The sequence below is a fragment of the Rosa rugosa genome, chromosome 3, assembly GCF_958449725.1.
Source record: "Rosa rugosa chromosome 3, drRosRugo1.1, whole genome shotgun sequence".
Lineage (NCBI taxonomy): Eukaryota > Viridiplantae > Streptophyta > Magnoliopsida > Rosales > Rosaceae > Rosa > Rosa rugosa.
This window is the reverse complement of record NC_084822.1, coordinates 22,252,082-22,277,060: the sequence shown is the minus strand read 5'-3', so window position 1 is coordinate 22,277,060 and position 24,979 is coordinate 22,252,082. Positions and strand designations below refer to the sequence as shown.

Sequence of the window (24,979 nt, the reverse complement as noted above, 5' to 3'; positions counted from 1 at the left end):
ATGCTCCTCAACCCAGAAAACTCTTTTTCACCGTCCCCTGCAGAATTTAGCTGGGATTTGACGGACTGAATCATTCTGATCTTGACTTTCCACACCAAATTCAATTCCCTCTTCAATATTTGACCAGCAAATCGAATTTGGAATAAGTAAAAAGAGAGAACCACAAAAGGGAGAGAGAATATAAAAAAACAAAGATCGATGCTCCCTAGCTTTTTTTTATCAACATATGTTTGAATGATCTCCTGCCATGGGCTCCGGTGATTCTCTGAGCTGCTATCGGGATCGCTCGAGCTGTTTGAATGATCTTCTAGGTCCATTTCCAATCCTATTAGCACAGGAGCCATCATTGTTCCTAATCTCAACACCATCCCCATCATCAGCATCAACACCACGGGACACTGGTTCTGACTTTACATGATTATCATCCACAAATTCACTCCCAAAACCCATACGCCATAACTAACAAAAACCCAGGGTCCCCAATTCAATCACATCAAGATCGATAACAAAAACCATCATTCAAGCTCATGCCCCAAATCTACCAAATATCAAAATTCCAAATCAAAATTTGATCTTTCATTATAAATCAAACCCATACAATGCAGCTGGGAAGTCGAGTACTCGACCTCATTGTTCAATATACCGCAACCACAGGCCCAAACCCGACCCAATCCCCCACCACCCTCCTCCACCTCACTTTCAGCCAGGACCACACTTGCTTCTCCACCACCACCGACTCCGGCTTCCGCGTCTACAACTATTACCAACTAAAGATAAACCAGTTCCGGTCGTCGAGAAACTTGACTCGGACTTGGGTTACCTAACCTCTAGATCCAGTCCAGCCTATGAATTTCAACACCAGGTCGTACTTCACTGTCGATTCCATGGTGAGATTTGAGAACTCCATTCGAGGGTCTGGAGGATGTAAGGCAGAGACAGTCAAGCCCAGGTTTCTGGTTTGATCGGATATCGTTTTTCCGATCAGTTAACGAGAACGAGGAATTTATGTTCAAGTAATGAATGAAGGGTGATAGGGGTTGACAGAGTGGTGAGGCCACGTAGTTGTGTGCTGGCTTTTCAAGGTTCGAGCCACGTACTAGTGTTTTTCAATTTTTTTTTTTTTTTTTTAGAAGTACTGTTTTTTATTCAGCTTGTTATTTGGTAAAGTGTAATTCTTATATAATATGATTCGTTGACTTAGAGGATCGGGAATTTCGATGAAATTGAATCAATTTCAAATTGGAAGTTTAAAATAATGTAACTTTCACATCCAACGGTCGGTGTCCCAAAACTTATTTTCGTTGATGATCTTACCCTTTGAAGAGTCTAGTTAATAAAATAGGGTTATAAAACCTTATTTGGTTGACTTAAGGGATGGGGGTTGAAATATAGATTAAATTTGATCAATTTTGGACCAAAAGTCTAAAATAATGTAATTTTCACATCCAACGGTCGATGTCCCAAGACTTGTTTCCGTTGACGGTCTTGCCTTTGGAGGGTGTAGTTAATAAAATAGGTTTATAAAGTCTTATTTGGTTGAACTAGGGGATCGAGATCAAAACATATACAAAATTGGATCAATTTTGGACTGTAAACCTAAAATAATGTAATTCTCATATCCAATGGTCGTTTTTCCAAGTCTTTTATCCATTGATGGTTTTGCCCTTTGAAGTGTGTAGTTAATAAGAATAGTTATAAAGGCTTTCTCGGTTGACCTAAGAGATCGGGTCTTTGACCATAGCCATTTTTTCTTGTCTTGATAACATCGGTTGATTTTGATAAATTTTATTTCCTCCACCTTGTTGGTTATGGAAGGCATATTATTTCTTATAACTAATAAACAAGTTATACCACATTAGTAGGCATATAAGGATTTTGTTCGGTACAAAAAATTGAAATTTAAAATCAATAAATTTGACATTACCCATCTATTTAAACAATATTAGTAAGTATTGTGTAAAAAATTAACCCGATCCGCCGTCATTTAGATGTCAAATAAAGCGGTTAACCACTTATACAATTACAACTAGGGGAGCTTAACCACGAGCAGATAAACTTTCTGAAATTTTTACATTAGTTGATATAGGTCATAGCCACGAGAGTGTGAGAGCTGATAGATCGAAAAAAGAAGTTGCGAGTGAGCGGTTATGAGCATATTAGTTCTATGTGATATTTAGGGTTGACCTAGTAGATCGAGACCCAAACAACTTCGAAAATAGCTGAAATTTTGACCATAATTATATCTTCTTATCATGATGACATCTAACGGCCGATTTTGATAAAGTCTATTTCCTCCACATTGTTCCTCATGGAAGATATATTTTTCAATACAACTAATAAACAAGTTAAACCACATTAGTAGGCATATAAGGATTTGGTGCGATCTATACAATCGAAACTGGAAATCGATAAATATGACATTACCCATCTATTTATAGCATATTAATAGGTATTGTCTAAAAAAATTAACCTGATCCGCCATCATTTAGATGTCAAATAAAGCAGTCAACTACTTAAGACACTTATAACTCCCTAAGGGGAGATTTACCACGAGTAGATAAACTTTCTAAAATTTTTACATTAGTTGATATAGGTCATAGCCACGAGAGTGTGAGAGCTGACATATAAAAAAAAGAAGTTGCGAGTGAGCGGTTATGAGCATATTAGTTTTATGTGGTATTTAGGGTTTAGGGTTGACCTAGTAGATCGAGACCCAAACAACTTCGAAAAATAACTGAAATTTTGACCATGATTATATGATCTTATCATGATGCATCCAATGGTCGATTTTGATATAGTCTATTTCCTCCACATTGTTCCTCATGGAAGGTATATTTTTCAATACAACTAATAAACAAGTTAAACCGCATTAGTAGGCATATAAGGATTTCGTGCGATCTAAACAATCGAAATTGGAAATCGATAAATTTGACATTACCCATCTATTTATAGCGTATTAATAGGTACTGTGTAAAAAAATTAACCCGATCTACCATCATTTAGATGTCAAATAAAGCGGTCAACCACTTAATACACTTATAACTCTCTAAGGGGAGCTTACGAGTAGATAAACTTTCTGAAATTTTTACATTAATTGATATAGGTCACAGCCATGAGAGTGTGAGAGCTGACAGATCGAAAAAAGAAGTTGTGAGTGATCAGTTATGAGCATATTAGTTTTATGTGGTATTTAGGGTTTCAGGGTTGACCTAGTAGATCGAGACCCAATTGATGACGAAAATACATGAAATTTTGACCATAATCATATCTTCTTATCATGATAACATCAAACGGTCGATTTTGATAAAGTCTATTTCCTCCACATTATTCGTCATGGAATGTATATTATTTGATACAACTAATAAACAAAGTTAGATCACATTAGTAGACATATAAGGATTTTGTGCGATCCTAATAATTGAAATTGAAAATTGATAAATTTGACATTACCAATCTATTTACAGCGTATTATCATGTATTGTTGTAAAAAAATTAACTCGATCCGCCATCATTTCGACATTAACTAAAGCGGTCAACCTTTTATATGCTTCTACTTCTATAAGGGGAGCTGAATCACGAGGAAATAAACTTTAAATTTTTTTTACATTAGTTGATATAGCTTATGCCCACGAGAGTATGAGAACTGACAACTCGGAAAAAGAATTTGTGAATGAGCGGTTATGTGCATATTAATTTTTTTGTAATATTTAAGGTTTAGGGTTGACCTAGTAGATCGATACCCAAACAACGACGAAAATAGCTGAAATTTTGACCACAATCATTTCTTCTCGTCAAGATGACATCCAACGGTTGATTTTGATAAATTCTATTTCCTCCACCTTGTTGGTTATGAAAGGTATACTTCTTCATATAACTAATAAATAAGTTACACCAAATTAGTAGGCATATAAGGATTTTTTGCAATCCAACAAATCAAAATTAGAAATCGATAAATTTGACCATTGAATGAGACTAAGGCAATATTCTACGCTCATAATACAAATAGTATTGGCTTTCGACTTCGTTTCAAACCCGTTCCACTCAGTCAGCCACACAATGATTTTAATACAACTAACAATAAACCACAATTTCCAATTCTATCTCAAATACTATGAGGATGCTTTTTATGACCATTTCTTATAAGCACTAGCTTCGGCTTTGTTATACATGTACAAAATCTAGAAATTTTTTACTTCAACCTCTTAGAGAAATTAATTTCACACATTTTTTCAATTCTTTTTCTTTTTATTATGTCACTAGTGTAGTCTATTTAGAATAATAACGGATAACTTTGAGATCACAAATACTATTAATTAAATAAATTATCAAAAAATAATTCATTAAAATTAAAAATACATACACTAATAACTAAAATGACCCTTAAAAAAAACAGATAATAATAACTAAAATAACAAAAAAAAAAAAAAATAAGCCAAGTCCAAAGCAAATGCCTAGGCCCATGAGTTTTTTTTTTTTTTTTTTTTGCTCTTCAGAAGAAAAAAAAATTCTGAGAATTGCTGCCAAGTTCATATGCAGTTTTCCATCGAGTTCGCAGTACAAGTTCACAAACTTTAAATCTCAGGTTAAAATGTTGCCGTGAATGCGAATTGTCATTTTTGCTGCTTCCGATCAAGGATTCGATTGCAATGAGATAAATTGGAAGCATGCAATTGCGACGAAACTCGAGTCAGACTAGATCTCAATCCCTTTGGCATAGACCGTCCACTAATTAAGCTTCAGATTAGACCAGACTCGGTCGGCGTAACTCGCCCAGGCCATGGCAGGTCCGTCAGACTGAAAAAGACCTCGAGTAAGACAACGACCCAGACTCGTCGCAGTCGACTCAGACCCAGAATCCCGAAACTTGCCGATCTATTTCACCGGAGTAAACTTCGATTGTGCTTTTGGGGGATTGGGAAACTGGTTATTGCTTTGGAAATTCCTTGCTCAATAATTCGAATCTTGTTCAGATTGGGTCTGGTGCTGCTTTTGCATTTTGCTAGGATTGAATTGACCAATGAACTTTGAAATTTTACCCACCCTTTTCTTTCTACCTCTTGATGGAACCGGACACCGTCTATGCCTTTCCCATATACATTTCCCCTTAATTAATTGACACGTGCAGCTCACGTGTGTGGCCCCAGACAAGACGAGCATGGGAAGCTCGGAGCATGGAAGACGTTCTCCATAAGGACAATAGTCCTTAAAAAATTTTCCATAAGTTGAGGGTCCAAAAAAAAATTTCCCTAAAAGGACACTAAACCCACAAGCTTCTTTATTACATTTTACCAAAATGTTTTTTCCTACTGAACTTATAAGTTAAACAGCTTTTTACGCAACATAAATTGTGCTAATTTGGGCCTTACATAGTCTAGCTCTAGGTGCTAATCTGGGTCTTGGACAGTTTAGCTCTAGATATATTTTTGTTAAGCATCCTTTAATACAACGTAAGTTGGGCTAACTTTTGAATTAATATTTTTATTATATTTTGCCAAAACATTTTTTGCTACTTAACTTATAAGTTAAGCAGTTTTGTACACAACATAAGCTGTGCTAATTTGGGCCTTAGACAGTCTAGCTCTAGATATACTTTGTTTATGGGAAGAGTATATGGTGACATTAGAGCAAGTCCACAAGTGCTTTCTAGCACGGCTGCCACATAAACCTACCCCAAAAATTCCAAAATTAAATGAGTCATCATTCACCCTGACCCATTTCTTCCTTATTTGCATGATCCATTCTAGTTTTGAATAATTAATAATAATGCAAAAAATAAAAAATTTGGCCCTAACCCTGACTTTGATCTAAATGAAAGCAAGTATTAAAAAGTGAGTCAACAATGTTTCACACCTTTACCCACTATTCATAACTTTGCCTCAACGGATAAACTTGTTCTTAGTGAATGATGAAGCAATGCTCTGAATCCTACTTCATTATTCCTACGGACAAGCTAATACGACTGCAGATACTTTGTGCTCATGTTGCTTTATCACATGCACAATTGACTGGAGTAATGCTCCTCCATATTTCATTTCAAATGTTTTGCTTTCAGATTGTAATATTTCTTGAGTTCTAAAGAAAGTTGATCTATTCCCTAGGAAGAAGAAAAAAAAAAAAAAAAACTAACGGATGAAGATATACATTGATTAATTAATCATTCTTAAACACGATAGTTTGCATTAACTAACTATCCCCAATTCATATGGACAAACAAATTAAGTAAATCACTGTCAAGTTGACATTAGCAAGGCTTGTCCATCACTGTCAGGTAAATCCCTCCATTGTTGAGTCACAGTCTTCATCTGGGTGTAAAACTGAATCCCTGCTTTGCCTGCAGTTCAAATATCTCTAGCTTGAAGTTCAGAATGATTAATAAGGAAAATCAGAAAAATTGCCCATCTGACCTCAAATAATTGCCTCCATTAACTGAAGAAATTTGAGTATTTGACCATTATCAAGGACATTAATTTACCATCAAAATTAAGATCACCCGCAAAAGATGGCCGGGAGCTCGTAAACAAGGAATAGGGCAATGGAACTGAGATGGGAATATTTATGCCAACCTGAACCAAACCCAGTTCATATCAAATTAGATGAGGTAAATCGATACAATTTAACAATTTAGAGATCTAGTAGTCCTATTTTTGACCATGAAGGCTAGCTCAATGACATGATCAATACAATTTAACAATTTACCTGGCCCACTTCAATCTCAGTCTGGAATTTTCTTGCAGCCACACCAGACGTTGTAAAGATAGAAGCTCCATTGCCATATCTACAACAGAACAACAAGATATAAGATTTTTAAAAGGTTCTGGCCGTATGAGGGAAACAAGAGAGGAGCTCTGTTTGAAAATACTTATTTTTGTTGACGATGTTTATGGCATCTTCAATGTTGTCAGCCTGGGCAATAACAATTTCAATCTTTTAATACATTCTAAAGTGGCTAAACAACCATTTTGCAATTATCAAACAACAGGTATATGAGTAGTAACCTCCATACAGAGAAGAACTGGGCCAAAGATTTCTTCCTGCACAACATGAGATGGAGGAGTAATTTGTAAATTAACATTGGACTATGAAATTGTAAGAGTTGAGTCTTCAACTGACATGATATTATCTTCCATTTTCTAAAAAGAAAAAGTGACAAAAAACCTTATAACACTCCATCTCTGCTGTGACATCGGATAAGATGGTGGGACCAATGAAGTTGCCATGCTCAAATCCAGGAACCTATTTCAATATTCCAAAATTTTGAACAGATTACCGTAAAATGTCCTACCAAACAAACAAATTCTTACAAATGATAGATAATCAGTAAATGAAATTGTTACAGCATATAAATGCAATTCCCAAATAAAATAATGAGATTGTTGTGTACTAAACCACTGAAAGCAAATAGAACTTTCAAAATAGATAGAGTTGGAGCATGTTTTAGAAGTCTAACAAGTTTACTCTTCAAACTAGACTTTGTTGATCTAAGCGGCAAGTTGGAGTGATCTGCAACTTAAAAATTTTGTTTTGCAACACTCTTTTATTAATGGGTCGTCCTTTTTATTAATTTAATAGATTTTGACCAGTTCCTCCATTTCTTCCATTTTCACAATTTCTTTCCTTCGCAACTCCAGCTGACCTATCAGAAAGCATCAAAAATCAAACTTATGCCTTTAACCAGCAAAGATCAGACTTCCATTTGTCCCACAAGACATGGTCAGATTCTCAATGATCAATACACCATATTTCCATGTTTCATTTTGAATCATCATGAAGCTATATCAATATCTACAAACTCTGTCTCAATCCAGCCTAGCATTTGTGGCAGTCCATGGAGGCAGCTTGGACAGTGGCAAAGAGAGAATTTCAGCTTATTGAAGGGCGAGCTTTCAAGAACTACAAACAGGGGGGGTATGCTAGAGAAGACAGAATGGGCAAAACAGATTTGACTCCATACTTACATAGTGAAACACACAACTACTCTATTAACAAAAAAATAAGCAATTAAAACCATATTTCAGTGTTTCTTTTTATCACTGTCGTTATAATTTTTCCTCTGTTAATGATGACTTTTTGTTGGGCATGATTATTAGAGGTTTAGGTATCATATTTGAATAAAGATAGATCGTTCCTTTTGGAAGTCTTTTTATGCTATTTGTATATTTCTAACTATAGAACCTCAGTCTCCAGCAGGCTTAGTCCTAGTCTCACAGTGTTTTGGCTGATGTTGTGATTCCACAATTGGAAACACCGAACACAGTAAGATTCCATCGGTTAACATGGTGAGATATAAAATGTAGTTCAAAAATTACCAAGATATTTCTACCATCAAGCACCAGTTTTGCACCACTTTCAACACCTGTTTGAATCAATCTGCATATCTGTTCCTTTACCTGTAAGTAACAAGGAAAACAGTATACTTGAGAACTGATTTTAGCTAGATGCAAACAAAAGCGTCCAAGTTATCATGAAGCTCTGAATCATGCTCCAAATTGACGACTCATAAATTACTTCACTTGTATAACTATAACATTATTTCCTTGAAACTAATAAATGACAACTGTTGTAAAACCAATGAAATAATATGCAGAAAGGATTAGAAACTACCAGTTTCACAACCAGTAGGTTTCTAGGAGTCACTCCTGAGAGAAATAAAAAATAATGGCTTCACACCGGCCTTTGGCATCACGCCAGAGGTGTCTTGGAATCTCTCCAATTCAACCCATGCTTCACACACAAGTTTAATGCTAAGACATCTGTAAAAGGCATGAATCATGTATCAACCTGCTTGCTAATCACTGGACCAATGTCTACATCTGCTTGTGATCCGGCATCAACCTTGAGTGCTTTGGCACGCTCTACAAGTTTGTCTTCCCTGGAAAAAGGTCATAACAAAAGAAAATCCCTCTACAACAAGCTATTTGATATTGACGACTAATTTAACTCTGACATGCTATACATACATATACAAATATTAAAAAAGCAAAGGGGATAAATTGCTATACCATAGATGTATGCCTCCAATGAAAACAACTGTTGTAAGTGCTGTGCAGCTTTGTCCTGCAGCACCAAAGCCAGCAGCAACTAGAGCATTCAGAGTAGTGTCGATGCTTGCATCAGGCATGACAATAGCATGATTTTTCGCTCCAACATTGGACTGAGACAATAGATAACCAGCCGATTTACATTGACTTCAACTATTGTATTGGTGAAAAAGTGCAACTGCATTGCTCATAGTACGAACTGCATAGATGCTTGGAATTACCTGAATACGTTTCCCCTTAGCCGATGCTCGGGAATAAATGTAAGCACCTGCCTTTACAAAATATCAAAAGGAATATTACAATACATCGAAAAGTATTGTGTAAGCCCCCCTTTAGGATCTTTGTGTTTTACTAAAGCAAAATCAGAAAATAGATGAACTGAAAACAGAAACAACACAGCAGATTTTATAGTGGTTCAGCCAAAACTTTAGCCTACGTCCACTTCGTGATCTCTCTTGAGAGATTCACTAGCACTATGAAGAATTTAGGTGTTTACAAGTACTTATTGCAGATCCCTCAAACCCCTCAGACTAGTTCTTATCTCTCTATCACCTTAACTCTCAGTTTTCTGCACTCTCTGTCTTCTTTTCCAGAAAACTGACTGCAGCTCCTATTTATAGGGCATAGAGGCTGCTGATACAACATGGGATTAGGATTCCTAACCCTAATAGACTAAGCTTTTAATACAAATCCTAATAGATCTTGAAAGACTAACTTTCCTAGAACTTATAGAAAACTGCGCGCAAACCTCTTTCCTTTCTAGACTTGGATTTGAATTCTACATCCTAATTTTCAGATTGTATCAATGAGCCAAAAACACAACAATCTCCACCTTGGTGAGTTGATACCAAAACGATTGCTGCAACCTTCAGGATGTCTTGAACTTCTTGAAGTAATCCCGAACAAACCTTCAAGAACCCTCACCTTGGCAAGACTCTTCTTGCCTCAACGCACCTCAAGTGAGGAGGTGCTCCACCACAACTCAACATGTTGTGACACTGAGCAAGTTCAAGCAATGCTTGAACTTCTCTACATCAACGGGCTTGGTAAGACAATCTGCAGCATTGTCATTTGTGTGAACCTTCTCCACAAAGATATTTCCAGATTCTACCCAATCTCTGATCCTGTGATAGCGAACATCAATGTGTTTCGTCCTTGCATGAAACACCTGATTCTTTGCCAAATGAATGGCACTTTGACTGTCACACTTCACTACCACTCCTTCTTGGTGAATTCCAAATTCACTTGCCAGCCCATTCAACCAAATAGCTTCCTTTGAAGCTTCCGTTAATGCCATATATTATACCTCAGTAGTAGATAGAGTTGTGACTGCTTGAAGAGTTGATTTCCAGCTCACAGGTCCTCCTCCACAAGTAAAAACATAACCTGTTGTGGACCTCCTTTTATCCAAGTCTCCTGCATAATCTGCATCCACAAAACCAGCCACGCATGCTACTTCTTGTTTCCTCTCAAACATGATTCCAAGCTGCCTAGTCCCTTTTAAATACCTCAAAATCCACTTCACTGCTTCCCAGTGGGGCTTACCCGGATTTGACATGTACTTAGAGACGACGCTCAATGCTTGAGCTAAATCTGGTCTTGTGCAAATCATCGCATACATGAGACACCCTACTGCACTTGCATATGGAACATCCTTCATCGCATCAATCTCTTTTTGACTTGATGGCCTTTGCTTTGCACTTAACTGATAATGTGCAGCTAATGGGATAGAAACAACCTTAGCTCCATCCATGTTGAAGCGTTCAAGTACCCTCAGAATGTACTTTTCTTGTGACAACCAAATTTTACCAGCTTTTCTATCCCGCCTTATTTCAATTCCAAGGATCTTTTGTGCAGCTCCTAGATCCTTCATGTCGAATTCAGCTCCCAATTTCTTCTTAAGCTCTTGAATTTTCGACATATCCTTGCATGCAATTAGCATGTCATCTACATACAAAAGTAGTAGAATAATCTCCCCATTTTTATTTACATGGTAGTAAACGCAGCAGTCATATAGGCACCTTGTGTAGTCTATTTTCAGCATGTATGTGTCGAAACGCTTATACCATTGCCTCGGTGATTGCTTAAGTCCATATAGAGACTTCTTTAACTGACAAACCAGATCCTCTTTTCCTGTTTCAACAAAACCCTCCGGCTGCGACATATAAATGTCTTCTTCGAGGTCCCCATGAAGAAACGCAGTTTTCACATCCATCTGCTCAATCTCCATATCATACTGAGCTGCTATAGACAACAATAACCGAATTGAAGTGTGTTTGACGACCGGAGAGAAAATTTCGTCATAATCCACTCCCTCTTTCTGCGAATACCCTTTTGCCACCAAACGTGCTTTATACTTTATGGCATCAGCATCATGTATTCCTTCTTTCTTCCTAAACACCCACTTGCAGCCAACAAGTTTTCTTTCTTTGGGTTTAGGAACCAACTCCCACACGGAATTCTTATACAAAGATTCCATCTCTTCTGTCATAGCACCAATCCAACCTGCCCGTTCTTCACTTTCTATGGCATCTTGATAAGTAGTTGGATCTCCTTGACTTATACTCAGAGCATGACTCACATCTTCTTCCTGTTCGAATCCGAACCTTTGTATTTTTCTTGGATTCCTCTTAGGTTTGTCAAGTGCTATGCTTCTTTTAAATGGCTCAGGTGCTTGTGGGATAGGGGAATTTCGACCCCTCTGTGGGGATTGCTCCACCTGAGCCCTAACTGGTGACTGTTGCTGCTGCTCTGTTTCTTCAATAGCTCCTTGATCATTCCCTACTTGCTCAATTTGCTCCACCTGAACTTGGGAATCTTCATCCAATGGTTTAGCTAATGAAATCTTGATTGCTTCTTCTTCAACAACAGCCATCTTCTCCTTCTTGCTATTAACCTCCTCATTCAATGGCATAGTCTTCTCATCAAAGATTACATCCCTGCTGATCACTCTTTTGTCGTTGACTATATCCCACAACTTATAACCTTTCACCCCTTTCTCAAAGCCGATGAACAAGCACTCATGGGACTTAGGTTTCAGTTTGGTTCTTTCATCGCTGGGAATATGTGCATAAGCACTGCAACCAAACACTCTCAAGTTGGAATAATCAACTGACTTTCCAGACCATACCTCCTCTGCACACTTGAAGTTAATAGCCCTAGAAGGTGATCGATTAATCAAATAACATGCATGATTAACCGCTTCTGCCCAAAAGGTTTCAGGCAACCCCGCATGAAGTCTCATGCTTCTTTCTCTCTCCATGAGAGTTCTGTTCATCCTTTCTGCAACACCGTTTTGTTGAGGAGTCTTCTTAACAGTAAAGTGTCTTGTGATGCCCGCATCCTTGCACAGCTGTAAGAACTAATTATCTCTATATTCACCTCCATTGTCGCTTCTCAAACACTTGATTTTTCTGCCTGTTTGGTTTTCAACTTCAGCTTTCCACTCCTTGAACTTAGTGAAAACCTGGTCTTTAGTTTTCATAAAATATACCCAAACCTTCCTCCAAAAATCATCTATGAAAGAGACAAAATATCTGGCTCCACCCTTTGATTTTGTTGGTGTAGGCCCCCAAACATCTGTGTGAATGTAGTCCAATACTCCTTTGGATTTGTTCTCACTGCTGCCCACATTGAACGTCACCTTGGTCTGCTTTCCGAGTGTGCAATACTTGCAAAATTCAAGTTTGCAGCTCATTACACCTTCTAGCTGATCCCTTTTGTGTAATTCCTGCAACCCTCTCTGACTTATGTGCCCTAGCCGTTTATGCCAAAGCTCAGTCTTGTCTTCCTCCGTACAAACTGCAGCTCCACCTACCACCGTAGAACCCGTAAGTTTATACATGTTATCTGGTTGCATCACACTCCTCATGTAGACCATTTGTCCCTTTCCTACCTTGAGCTGTCCTTTTTCAGATTTATACCAAAATCCAGCCCTATCCAAAGTGCTCAATGAAATTAGATTTCTGCTCAATTTTGGGACATGTCGGACGTTTCCCAGCGTTCGGACAATTCCATCATGCATCTTGATTTTTAGTGTTCCGATTCCCATAATCCTACAAGGTGAATCATCTCCCATCAACACTTCCCCGGTGTTCCTCTCTTCATATGTGTCGTACCAATCTCTGTGTGCACACATATGAAATGTGCAGGCTGTATCCAAGGTCCAATATTTAAGAGCGCTGGAGCTGGTTGTTACTGCGAGAAGTTCTCCATCGTCACTATAATTTCCAGCAACGACATTGGCTGACTTGGAGCTTTCTCCTAACATCTGCACCTTTTTCTCCTTCCATTGTTTGCAATTCCTCTTCCAGTGGTCGAGTGAACCACATTCGAAGCAACCATTCTTCTTTTCTTTGCCTTTTCCCTTGGATTTTGACCTGCCTCTTTCTTCAAATCCACCACCTCTATTCCTGGACCTTCCTCTCTCCTTGCCTCTGACATGAAGTCCCCGTGCTTGAGAACTTTCTTCTTCTTTGTCCATTTTGACATATGATTCCAAGTTCTCACAGACTTTTGAAAGTGTGATAGTATCTTTGAATATCATGGTGGTTTTGAAGTGCTTGAATGAAGGTGGAAGCGAATGAAGTAACATGACAGCCGTGTCTTCGTCATCCATCTTTGCTCGAAGCAACCATTCTTCTTTTCTTTGCCTTTTCCCTTGGATTTTGACCTGCCTCTTTCTTCAAATCCACCACCTCTATTCCTGGACCTTCCTCTCTCCTTGCCTCTGACATGAAGTCCCCGTGCTTGAGAACTTTCTTCTTCTTTGTCCATTTTGACATATGATTCCAAGTTCTCACAGACTTTTGAAAGTGTGATAGTATCTTTGAATATCATGGTGGTTTTGAAGTGCTTGAATGAAGGTGGAAGCGAATGAAGTAACATGACAGCCGTGTCTTCGTCATCCATCTTTGCTCCAACCTTCTCCAAGTTTGATATGCAATTCTGAAAATTGCATATGTGATCATTAAGATCATCCCCTTCCTCCATCTTGAGGCCAAAGAGCTGTTCCTTCAAGAGCAACTTGCTGCTAATAGTTTTACCCCTGTAGACGCTTTCAAGCTTCTCCCATGCTTCCTTTGCAGTCATATTCTCACCAATATGAAGCAAGACATTATCAGCAAGATGCAGCTCAATGGAGCTCTTTGCTTTCTTATTCTTCTTCGTATAATCTGCTTCAGTCATTGTTGCAGGCTTATCTCCAATTGCCTCATCAACCTCTTGCTGAACCAGAATGTTCTTCATCTTCCTTTGCCAAAGCGTGAAGTTGTCCTTGCCATTAAAGGGCTTAATGGACGGTTTCACATCCCCTGCTTCGACAATGACTTTGCCGTTCACCATCGCAAAACACCTTGAGCCTAAGCTCTGATACCACTTATTGTGTAAGCCCCCCTTTAGGATCTTTGTGTTTTACTAAAGCAAAATCAGAAAATAGATGAACTGAAAACAGAAACAACACAGCAGATTTTATAGTGGTTCAGCCAAAACTTTAGCCTACGTCCACTTCGTGATCTCTCTTGAGAGATTCACTAGCACTATGAAGAATTTAGGTGTTTACAAGTACTTATTGCAGATCCCTCAAACCCCTCAGACTAGTTCTTATCTCTCTATCACCTTAACTCTCAGTTTTCTGCACTCTCTGTCTTCTTTTCCAGAAAACTGACTACAGCTCCTATTTATAGGGCATAGAGGCTGCTGATACAACATGGGATTAGGATTCCTAACCCTAATAGACTAAGCTTTTAATACAAATCCTAATAGAACTTGAAAGACTAACTTTCCTAGAACTTATAGAAAAGCTGCGCGCAAACCTCTTTCCTTTCTAGACTTGGATTTGAATTCTACATCCTAATTTTCAGATTGTATCAATGAGCCAAAAACACAAGAAAAAGTAGACCCAAATGAAATGAAAGTAGAGAATTCCAGGGAAAGTAAAGCAAAGGAGCCCGAATGAAATACAAACGTAAATGTTGAACTACAATGCAATGCATATAGCACATCAGGAAACTATATTGAATAGGAGATAAAGTAAAGTAAGTGACTGAGTAGAGAAACTACAAAGACAACTACTATATCATGTCAAAATCAATTCTTCATATAGAGCAAGGTGATAGATGTCTAATAAACGTACACAAGCCAACGTAAATATATTCTAGAAAAGTCCCGATCGGGTTAAATTAACCATTTAGGCCAGTAGTTTTCTTTTCCCGTACTGCCACTTTACTACAATGCAGTAACTACTACAGTGCAGTAACACTGCACTGAAAATTATTGGAGTATTAAGCTTTTGATATATACAACATGAAATTTCAAATAAAATAAAAGATTAAAAAAAAGAACATAAACAAAAGAGATATTCCTAGTTGTAGACTTTAATACAAGAGTAGAACAATAAAATTTAAACGTAATTATGAATTCAAAAAGTCATAGATGAAAATTTGGAAGAAAAAGAAAAAAAACTAATACTAGCGCCATAAAAATCAAAACTTTCATAAATTACACCAACTTCCCACATGACCATTATCAGATTAACTTTTTAATACGGGACATGTAGTTTAAAATCCTAAACATTTTAATGATGGAGATAGTATTGACAGTACAAATGCTTCACAGTGATGATTACTATATTGTTGGAATATTGAGATGAGTATAATTGCTATATTCTGAATTTAATTGGAGTTCTAACGGATGTATAAATCAAGAGAAAAAGAACCCACAATGTATTTTGCTATCTTCTAAATTTATCTCAGGCAAGTGTAATTTCTAAGATACGAGAAAATTTTCACTAACCATGGTGACGTTTGTGTAGATATTTGCTTATTCAAGAAATATTTCATATATTCTCTTTATTCTATGAATCATTATCACATAGAAGATTAATATATTGGTATCATTATAACATCTGGATCCAACCAATGGTCCTCAACCTCATTAAATTCTCCACCCTAACAACAACCTGAGCAATTAAAAAAGAAAAAAAGAAAGAAAAAAAAAACCATATACAAGTCACAGAGAACTCCTTATATTATGTGCTATATAAATTATTGGTCGTGACCTCTCCACCTTGTTAGCCATGATTACAATTGAGTGTCTTTTCGTGTAGCTATAAGGTCGTCAGCCCACCATATTTAGCCACAGGAGTCTACCACAACTATTCGACCAAACTAGAACACAAAATTTATAAAATAAAATTGAAAAATCTACCACAGGTACAGCCTATCCATAAACCCTAAATTCTCTTACAGAGATGATAAATCTGTAACTTGTAGTGGTAGTTCAACTGAGGATAAACTTACTGCTTTTGTTCCAACAAATGAGATAGCTTTAATGTCATCATCATCACAAATAGCATCAAAAGTTTCCTGCTCAAAAATTTAAATTATGTTAAATTTCCACAGAGAAAAAACCATATGTTAATTGATATGCAATATTGAAACAATAAGTCACAAAAAGTTGACTGTTGAACTCCAGTTAAAGCTTCTGGAAAAAGACAAGGACAGTGAACAACGCAAGTGGCGTACACTAAATAGAAGTGGATTTGTTTGCCAACATTCGTTGAAACTGTTACATGGCTTATTAGACAGTTCGAGTAATATATCACTTCAAACATTTGGTAGAATTTCAAATTGTTGAATGGGCTGAACAAAAAGTTGATAAAAGGAAAACCTTACATTAGTGCCATGAACAATATTTAACACGCCACTTGGCAAGCCAGCCTCCATTGCCAACTCTGCAAGCATCACAGATGCACCTGAAAAGCACCACCAAATATATCACATCTTTCTAAAGCATAAACATATAAATGTTAACGGGAAACAAGGAAATAAAGATAAAAAGAAAAAGGTTGTCAGTAACACACACATTTAGTATGTATATACATTTACACACACACGCACAAACAGATTGTGGGCAGGGGAAGGTCAAAACATGCCTCCCACAAACCTGCAATCATCACCAAAATGCAATAACCAAGGTATAAATCAAAGGAAAATCGATACTGGAAGAACACCTAGCATTTTGGCCAACTAGGTTATAAGAAGAAGCCAACCAAAATTTCTTCCAATGTAGTTAATACCAGACTAGAGTGGTCAATCCAACTAAACTGACCAGAAATAAGCCGGTCGTTTCACTTTATCAATAAAAGAAAAATTGGCCAAAAGCAATGAAATAGTCAGTTCACCCATGGACCAATAAAACTGACCACAGTTTAACTAGCCAGTTCATATAGTGCATCGCCAATTTAACTAGCACGTTTCTTTTACATAAACTCAGTAATAAGTGTTTAAGTTACAATATGTTTAAATGTGATCAATTTAATTATATGAAGTCACGCCCCAGCCCCCCCCCCCCCCCCCCCCCCGGTTCACTTCAATCAACAGAGTTTGGGTTTCTAATTTTTTATTTTTGCAGATCCTAAAATCAAATCCAAAGCTTAATTTGCTGATATCTGAGAATGAGAAAGAAAAAAAGAATGCCAGGAGCCCAGGAATTGGAATGCTTCTGTAAATTCCAATCCCAAATCCTAAAATTACTGAAGGGCATTCCAACCAATAACTCCAAAATACTCCAATGTAAAGAAATATTATATATCTTTAGATTATAAGGGATATATATGCTTGCATTTATTTTTCATCGGTGTCTTGTTGCATTTATAGTTGGTTGTTTATTTCATTTCATTTGAATCTCAACATTTAAAAATGTCAGGATCTAAGATCTTCGCTACTATTCTCAGTTTAATAGCTCAATCGTTATTGACAAGGAAATCTGGAAATGTTTCAACTAAAACAGTTCCAAATTATGAAAAGTTGAAAACTCCACAAAATGTGACCATTCAAAAAAATTATAAAAAAATTAGAATAGGATGGTGAAATTCCGAAATTTGCGGTCTGAATTGAAATGAAAATTACCTTCCAATGTTTTTACATCAGAATTGGAACAGCTTGTTTCCAATCCAACATGTGCAAAACATATCCTAGCTAAGTCACACCAAACAAGGAATTTGGCCCAACCTAATGTGAATGAGCTATATAACGGTTAAAAGACACAATGCCTAAAACAGAGGAGAGAACTTTAGCATACTTGTTTAGTCCAATTGTTGTACACAGAAAAAGAAAAAATAAATTATGTGTGTGTGTATAGAGAGAGAGAGAGAGAGAGAGAGAGAGAGAGAGAGAGAGAGAGAGAGAGGGAGAGGGAGAGAGAGAGATGCATGGCTAGATAATGGCATGTTGTGTCTCCTACAATAGAAATTGATTTCCATGAGATTGAGGTTTTGTCAAGATAAGGTCTCCCATGAGATTGGCGGATTGAGGTCAGTTCTTGAACTAGTTGAGGTGGGCATTCACTTTTAATATTAACTATTTCATTTGCTTACCCTTGTGAGTTTTGAATATGGACACTCGGTTTGAGTGAACATCCATATCTTTATATCTCTAGTAAAAGAAAACAAAAACAAAAATTCAACAGTAATATGCTTCAGAGCAATAGGATAACTGAACAGACCAGCCCACATTATACAGATGAAAACTAAAAGCATTTCAAATGAAAAGGATGTCAAGTTTAAGAGAAATTATCACAAAAGGTACCTGAACTCATCGCTATCTATCATACTTGTACCTGAACAGATTTATCATTTTGGTGTCACCAGCGACATGCCAATCGGAAAAATATAAGCAGCATAAGCTCCAAGGCAAAGAACTTAAATGAAGTAAATTATGTAAAGGTACTAAGATTTCTGGTTTTCCTCAGTTTAGGAGGTTTTATGGGTTGTTAATTATGTCTGCTGATGAAAAAATGAGATGGAATCACAAGTTCTCAGTACTAGTTCTAGTGAAACGATGAGTTCGTGTTCCTAATGGAAATTTGCCATGATTTCAGGAAACCTTCTGTGATAATTTCTCCAAATTTAATGCATTATACTTTTAAGAAGTAAAAGATCTATATATTAGGAGGAAGGATTTAGCAATCACCTGGATCCATCTCTGATGGCTTTAGAATAAATGAATTACCACATGTCACTGCAGTAGTGAACATCTGCGTATAAAAAGATGAATACACATAAATAAAACACCTTTTTAACTAAGTACCATATACGTCATTGGAAACTTGCAACGAAAAGCCTATCAAGCACAACAGTCATTAGGTTTTTCATGGAAGTAACTGATAGAAAAGCAGCTTATATTAACAAAATTTATGGCAAGTTGACATTAACCCAAAGTCTTATACACAGTCGCAACTATCAGTTTGCATATTGAACGTGTTTCTTGATCAAAAGCCTATACAACTGTCTCTGTATTTTGCAAGATCATAATGGTTGCACTTAATAAGGTTGTGGATTTCTGTATCTTTGTATTCCTTCATCTCTTTCTGTTTAAGGACAAGTAGCTTATACTATACCGGCGAAGTGACATACTATCCCAAATCTAGGAACATGACATAAATTATGGCATCCTAGTCAAGCTTACCCTACAGAATCAGGAGATGAGATCAAGGGGGTGGCTTAAGTAATGACATTTTCAACCAATATCAGTAAAATGAACTGTTTCGAGCACCATAGAAGATTTTCTACTTCTAAGCTTTTGCAGTAATATATTATGTATACTTTAAACACATCCAGTACAGTTATTAATTTTTTCTTGACTGAAAAGCACCACCATATTTTCTTTTTACACATGTTGGCTAATCAGATCAAGCACGACTTGTTGTCTCATTTAAAAGGCTAAAAAACCTTGTGTGAAAATGCTATACTATTTATCTATTTCTAATTAATCACCTCATAAAGCACACTCAAAACAATATTGTAGAATCAAACAGTGAAGAAACAGCAAACTGAAGTATTGAAGTATAGCGAGCTTACCCATAAGGGAATCATGGCTGGAAAATCAAAAGGGCAAATCCCAGCACAAACACCAAGTGGCTCCCTAATGCTGTAGCTATCAATTCCATTTGATACATTGGAAATAAAATCTCCCATCTGCAGAGTTGCAAGTCCACAAGCATGTTCGACCACCTCTTTGGAAGGAAATCAAAGAATTATTGGGTAGCCATAACCAACGGAGAATGGAAAGCTTATCAAAATCTAAATACCAACCTAGCCCACGTGAGACATCATCATATGCATCCTTCAATGCTTTGCCATGTTCACTTGTAATGGTCATAGCAATCTTATCCTAGAAATTGTATTACTTTCCATTAATAGGAATATTCTAACTATAACACATTAATTTGCCTTATGTAAGTAATAAATTAAAAATTTACAATGTCTCTGCGTATAAGCTCTTGGAACTTGAACATAATACGCTGACGAGTAGTAATAGGTGTACATCGCCACAATGGAAAGGCACGTTTTGCTGAAAATACTGCAGCTTTGAACTCCTCATTTGTTGTTAAAGGTACTTGAGAAGCAACTTGCTGTGTTGCCTACAACAACAGAAACATGTACCCAAACAAAAAAATTAACTCGACATTGACAAAATGAATAGAAAATTTTATTCTTTCTGAACTTACAGGGTTTAAAACATCAATGGAGGCAAATGACTGTGAATCAACAAATCTACCTCCAATGAGATTGGGAACTCTCTGTCATACATCACAGATTTGCAGTGTAAAATAAGATAACAGACAATGAAGGGAGATATAAAGCTGATAACCTAATTTATTTATTTATTTGCAGGTATCACCAAGTATTTCCAACATAAGGAACTTATGTTGAGTTGCACTGCATTCAATAACATCTAGCTTACCGGGGGGTTGCGCTGCCTCCAAGATGGCTCGATGACCACAGAGTAATCGTTCCTTCCCAATGATTTCTGTGGACTCAAAGACTTGAAGTTTCTAACTGCAGCACAACATGTCATCATCAACTGTAAGGAACCTGATTCATTTCTTTTCTTTTTGTATCTTATGCAGAAAAGAAACTAAAAACTTGTGATATATTCACAGAACTATAACGAGAACTTGTGGTTAGAATTGCAAGAACTTATTACTAGGAAAATGCAATGATGAGTGCAAATGAGTAATCCATGTCTACTACTTGTAGTTATAGTTAGAAGTTTCTGAGATAATAAAACTAAGCTTATTTGCTGAAAAATAAAAGACATGCAGAACTTGCTCATTGGCTCAACATCACTAGAACTTAGTCATCAGAAAATGAGGAGTACTTGAATAAAAAGTCAAATAAAAGAGAGCATAAGAAATAAGGGGCATACCAATTACCAATATGCTTACGCAGCAAGTTCTATTATATAGAAACAAAGTTAAAGTTGGTTGGCCAAAGCAACATACAAGGAGACTTGGGAATCTAGAAGAGTCCCAACCTCCACTCAGGGCCGTCCCAATGGTAAGTGAGGCCTAAGGCGAAAATCATAACCTGTTTTTTATTTTTCTGTATTTTTAGCATATTCTTGCTACTTTACAAACAAAGTATTTGGTACAAGAATTTTGGGTCTCTACTATGAAAATAAGAATAACATAACCTATAAATGGAGCCTAATTTCAATTAGTTAACTACTTAAGTTCAAACAAATCGAGTATGCATTAGCTGCATTAGCTAAAGATAGACAAGTACAAAATATACAAGAAAGTTTGTAGTAGAAAGAGAGAAAAAAATTGACGCAAAGGTACGAGGCCTAGTTCTACAAGATCTAAATAAGTTCAAATGACTTGATAATATGTTGGGTAATTTAGAAGTTGTATTCAATTTTTGTTGGGCTTTAAATAGTATAAAGTACAAAAACTTGTTTCAAAGTGAGACCTTCACCCAAGTGAGGCCTAAGGCAGTTGCCTTGTCTGCCTTGGGCTAGGACCGGCCCTGCCTCCACTCTTTCACATAGAGTTGATTCCAAGAATTAAATCCTTAGACTTATACCAGAACCCACTTTCCTATCTGCTTGACTTGGGAATGACCAAATCCAGGGTCTACCATTAACTGGAAATTAAAGATGAATGAGCTCAGCAGATCCACGCTTCTAAATAAATCTTACTATTTGACAGATGGCCTCATAAAATATACATTAGCTATAGCCTATAATCCAACATTAATGGTAAAAACTCATCCTGAGAGGGACCATGATTGGGCATGCCTGCCTATATAGAACAATCATAGTGACTGAGCGTCCTAGCCAGTTCACAGCTGAAACTAGCATTGATCTTATATGAGACAAGATTCTACTAAACCTGACAAGCCATACACACAAGATGTCCAATGAATACCTAAGCTACAACTATTGAAAAGTAATAAGATATCACTCCTCTATATTAGAACAGTCCAATCTGAAGAAATAGCAAAAAAAAAAAAAAAGGGATATCCTTGAATTCTGAAGAGATCAAATGAAAGAATACCAAAACCTTATTCTATCACTGCTCCCTAGATTCAAAAGTTCTACCAAAACCAGGTGATTACACCACACATATAATAGCTTTGTCCCTTCCCTAACAACAATGTGATCTCCTTCCCCATTATAGTACAAGATTTAAAACAGCACCTTTGAGACAATAATCACCACCATCTAAATCATCTATGAAGTTTTAATCAGAGCCTATCTCCATACATAATCCCAAAAAAAAAAAAAATGTATAGCATGAAAATAACTTGATCAGATCATATACAACCCCTATGATATTAACCAACAGTGTAACCTGTAACCCATCTATTACACCCAATTGTTTACCATGGAGGACCTTGTGCCAGCTGGTTTAGTAATTACTAAAGTGTTTTTCATATGAGAAAGTGAGAAAAGATTTGAAGATCACAGCCACTCAAACACTCTTTGTATACTTAAATAAAATGAAACCAGTTTAATGTCACCTACCTCCAGTGTTTCCTTGGCGAAGCTTTGCTTTAACATTATAAACATGCTTCGGAGTTGATAAAAGATCTGGATTGCTTTGTCTTAATCTCTTTAGAATTTGGCGAGGTTTTAAACCAGATTCTGTCATCTCTTTAATCATCAAAACTTCTCTCTCGTTGAAACGACGAGCAGAGGGATGTTCAGAAATATCCTTCATGGGTTCATGGTTGTGGGTTCCATTTTTTACAGTAAGTACCCACAAGCCATCACCCTTTTTCCCCACAGCTTCAAAAGGACAATTTGTCAGCCGAGATCCTGCTTTTCTCCTTTTGTTCTGTTCACTACAGGACTCATCAACCTGTTTCTGCCTATTACGGTAAACACCTCCTCTGTCACAACCAAGGATAACTACTCTATCCCTCTTAGACTGCTTGATAGTTACAACATAACCCTGTGACACAGCAAAGTCCCCAACATGTTGAATGAGTTCGTCACGATCCACAAAAGATCCAGGTGGAGGTGGAAGCATCTGTCGTGGGTCATTTAATCCCATGCAACTCTCAAGGTCCATCCTCATATTACTGGAAGACAAAACCTGCAGTAAAATGTCCTTATAAATCATCATTCGTGTACGCAATTTTACTCATATCCGATACTAGAGTTGTGTTCCTGAATTATAATGCATTGTGTGATATGACCCCTTAAGAACAATAAAGAGATTTTCTTATGAATTTTCGGATGTCGGACCTCTGTAGTAGTGATGCATGCTCTTAATCTCAGATTGCTGCAAAAGTAATGCTGAGATATCTAACTAAGAAATGAAACCCACACCATATGTCCACGAATGTTCACAAATATTTAATTTCCTGTCGAGAGAAAACGAAAAACACATCATCAAATTACTCAGGTTCTATTTTTCAATCTGCTGGTTCGCAACCATCAACTCATGCTATGCTTCATTAAAATACAAGAAAACCCGCTTTCCCCAAATTAAAATTGGTTGATGAGAAGTATTAACCAAATGATGCTACGATAGCTTTCGTGCTTCAATCACAATACCATTTGGAAATTATATTGTATAACAGTTGAGATTTGAACTAAAAGCCTTATAGTGAGACCAAAAATCCTGGAACACTTAAAAACCATGCAATGTACTCGGGCATTCATCATCCTTTCATAAAGTTTATTAGAGGTCCATTTTAAGATAGTTGTGCTTCCACTTGTGTATAAATATCCAATCAAACTATAAATGACTAGAATATCCCAAACAGATGAATATGAACAATGTTATGCAATCTACTCAGGCATTCATCATTACGTGTTTCGCAAAAGTTAATTTGATTCTTCAACCTCCAAAGAGCATTCTTTTAAATGGAACAAGTGAGCAATGTTACTCTGTCCACCACAATTAAAGTGAAATGCATTAGAAAGATATTCAAAATCCAAAAAGAAGAACAAAAAATCAAATTCCATACTACTCTAGCCGTCTATTATTGAGTAATTCAATTCCTTCTTGTTAATATTTTGAGTTTGTCCGCAATCAAAGAGAAGATAGGCTTACCGGGAGAATAGACGGTGACGGAAGTCCGGGAAAGCCAGAGCTTTTGGTTCTTCGGCAAATGGCTACGACTCTGTGTCGCTCTGAAACTTGTTTGCCGAAATAGTTGGACCTTCGTTCTGGTGTTTTGTCGGTTAAAAAAAAAAAAAAAAAAAGAAGAAGAGGTTCTCAGATTAACCACAAGGCATTTGACATTTCTTTTTCTCTGTTTGAGTTTTATGTAAAAAAGTAATAAAAAATAGGGTTATTATCACAAATGGTACCTGAACTATACCTCAATTTTATTGATGGTACCTGAACTTCAATTTTGATCACAACCAGTACCCGAACTTTTCGATTTCATTTTAAATGGTACCTAGAGCCACCTCCGGTCACTATTCCGACTAAAAACGGCATGGGAGGCGATCATAGTGATGATTTTTGTTGATTTCAAGGGTTGCGATCATATATAGTGATGATTTTTTTGTAATAGACTTGCCTTGAACTTGTTTTTTTGTTTTTTATTTTTTTAGATTTGGGTTTTTTGGCCGGAATAGTAACCGAAGGTGGCCTTAAGTACGATTTAAAATGAAATCGAAAAGTTCGGGTACTGG

At 36.8% G+C, this 24,979-nt stretch overlaps 1 protein-coding gene across 1 annotated transcript; it reads right to left on the bottom strand.

Annotated features, from left to right (window-relative positions):
* Positions 1-6,113: 6,113 nt before the first annotated feature.
* Positions 6,114-24,505, bottom strand: LOC133735470 (methylmalonate-semialdehyde dehydrogenase [acylating], mitochondrial-like). The gene is made up of 20 exons (XM_062162875.1): positions 24,390-24,505; positions 22,850-23,423; positions 20,783-20,877; positions 20,547-20,618; positions 20,298-20,459; positions 20,131-20,209; positions 19,897-20,051; positions 19,010-19,073; positions 16,712-16,791; positions 16,337-16,402; positions 9,260-9,310; positions 9,000-9,151; positions 8,779-8,869; positions 8,307-8,387; positions 7,156-7,233; positions 6,996-7,031; positions 6,860-6,903; positions 6,697-6,775; positions 6,473-6,563; positions 6,114-6,331 (listed from the first exon to the last, which is right to left on the bottom strand). Exons 2-20 carry the CDS (start codon positions 23,403-23,405, stop codon positions 6,231-6,233), a joined length of 2,133 nt encoding a protein of 710 aa, XP_062018859.1. The 5' UTR covers positions 23,406-23,423; positions 24,390-24,505; the 3' UTR covers positions 6,114-6,230.
* Positions 24,506-24,979: the final 474 nt, after the last annotated feature.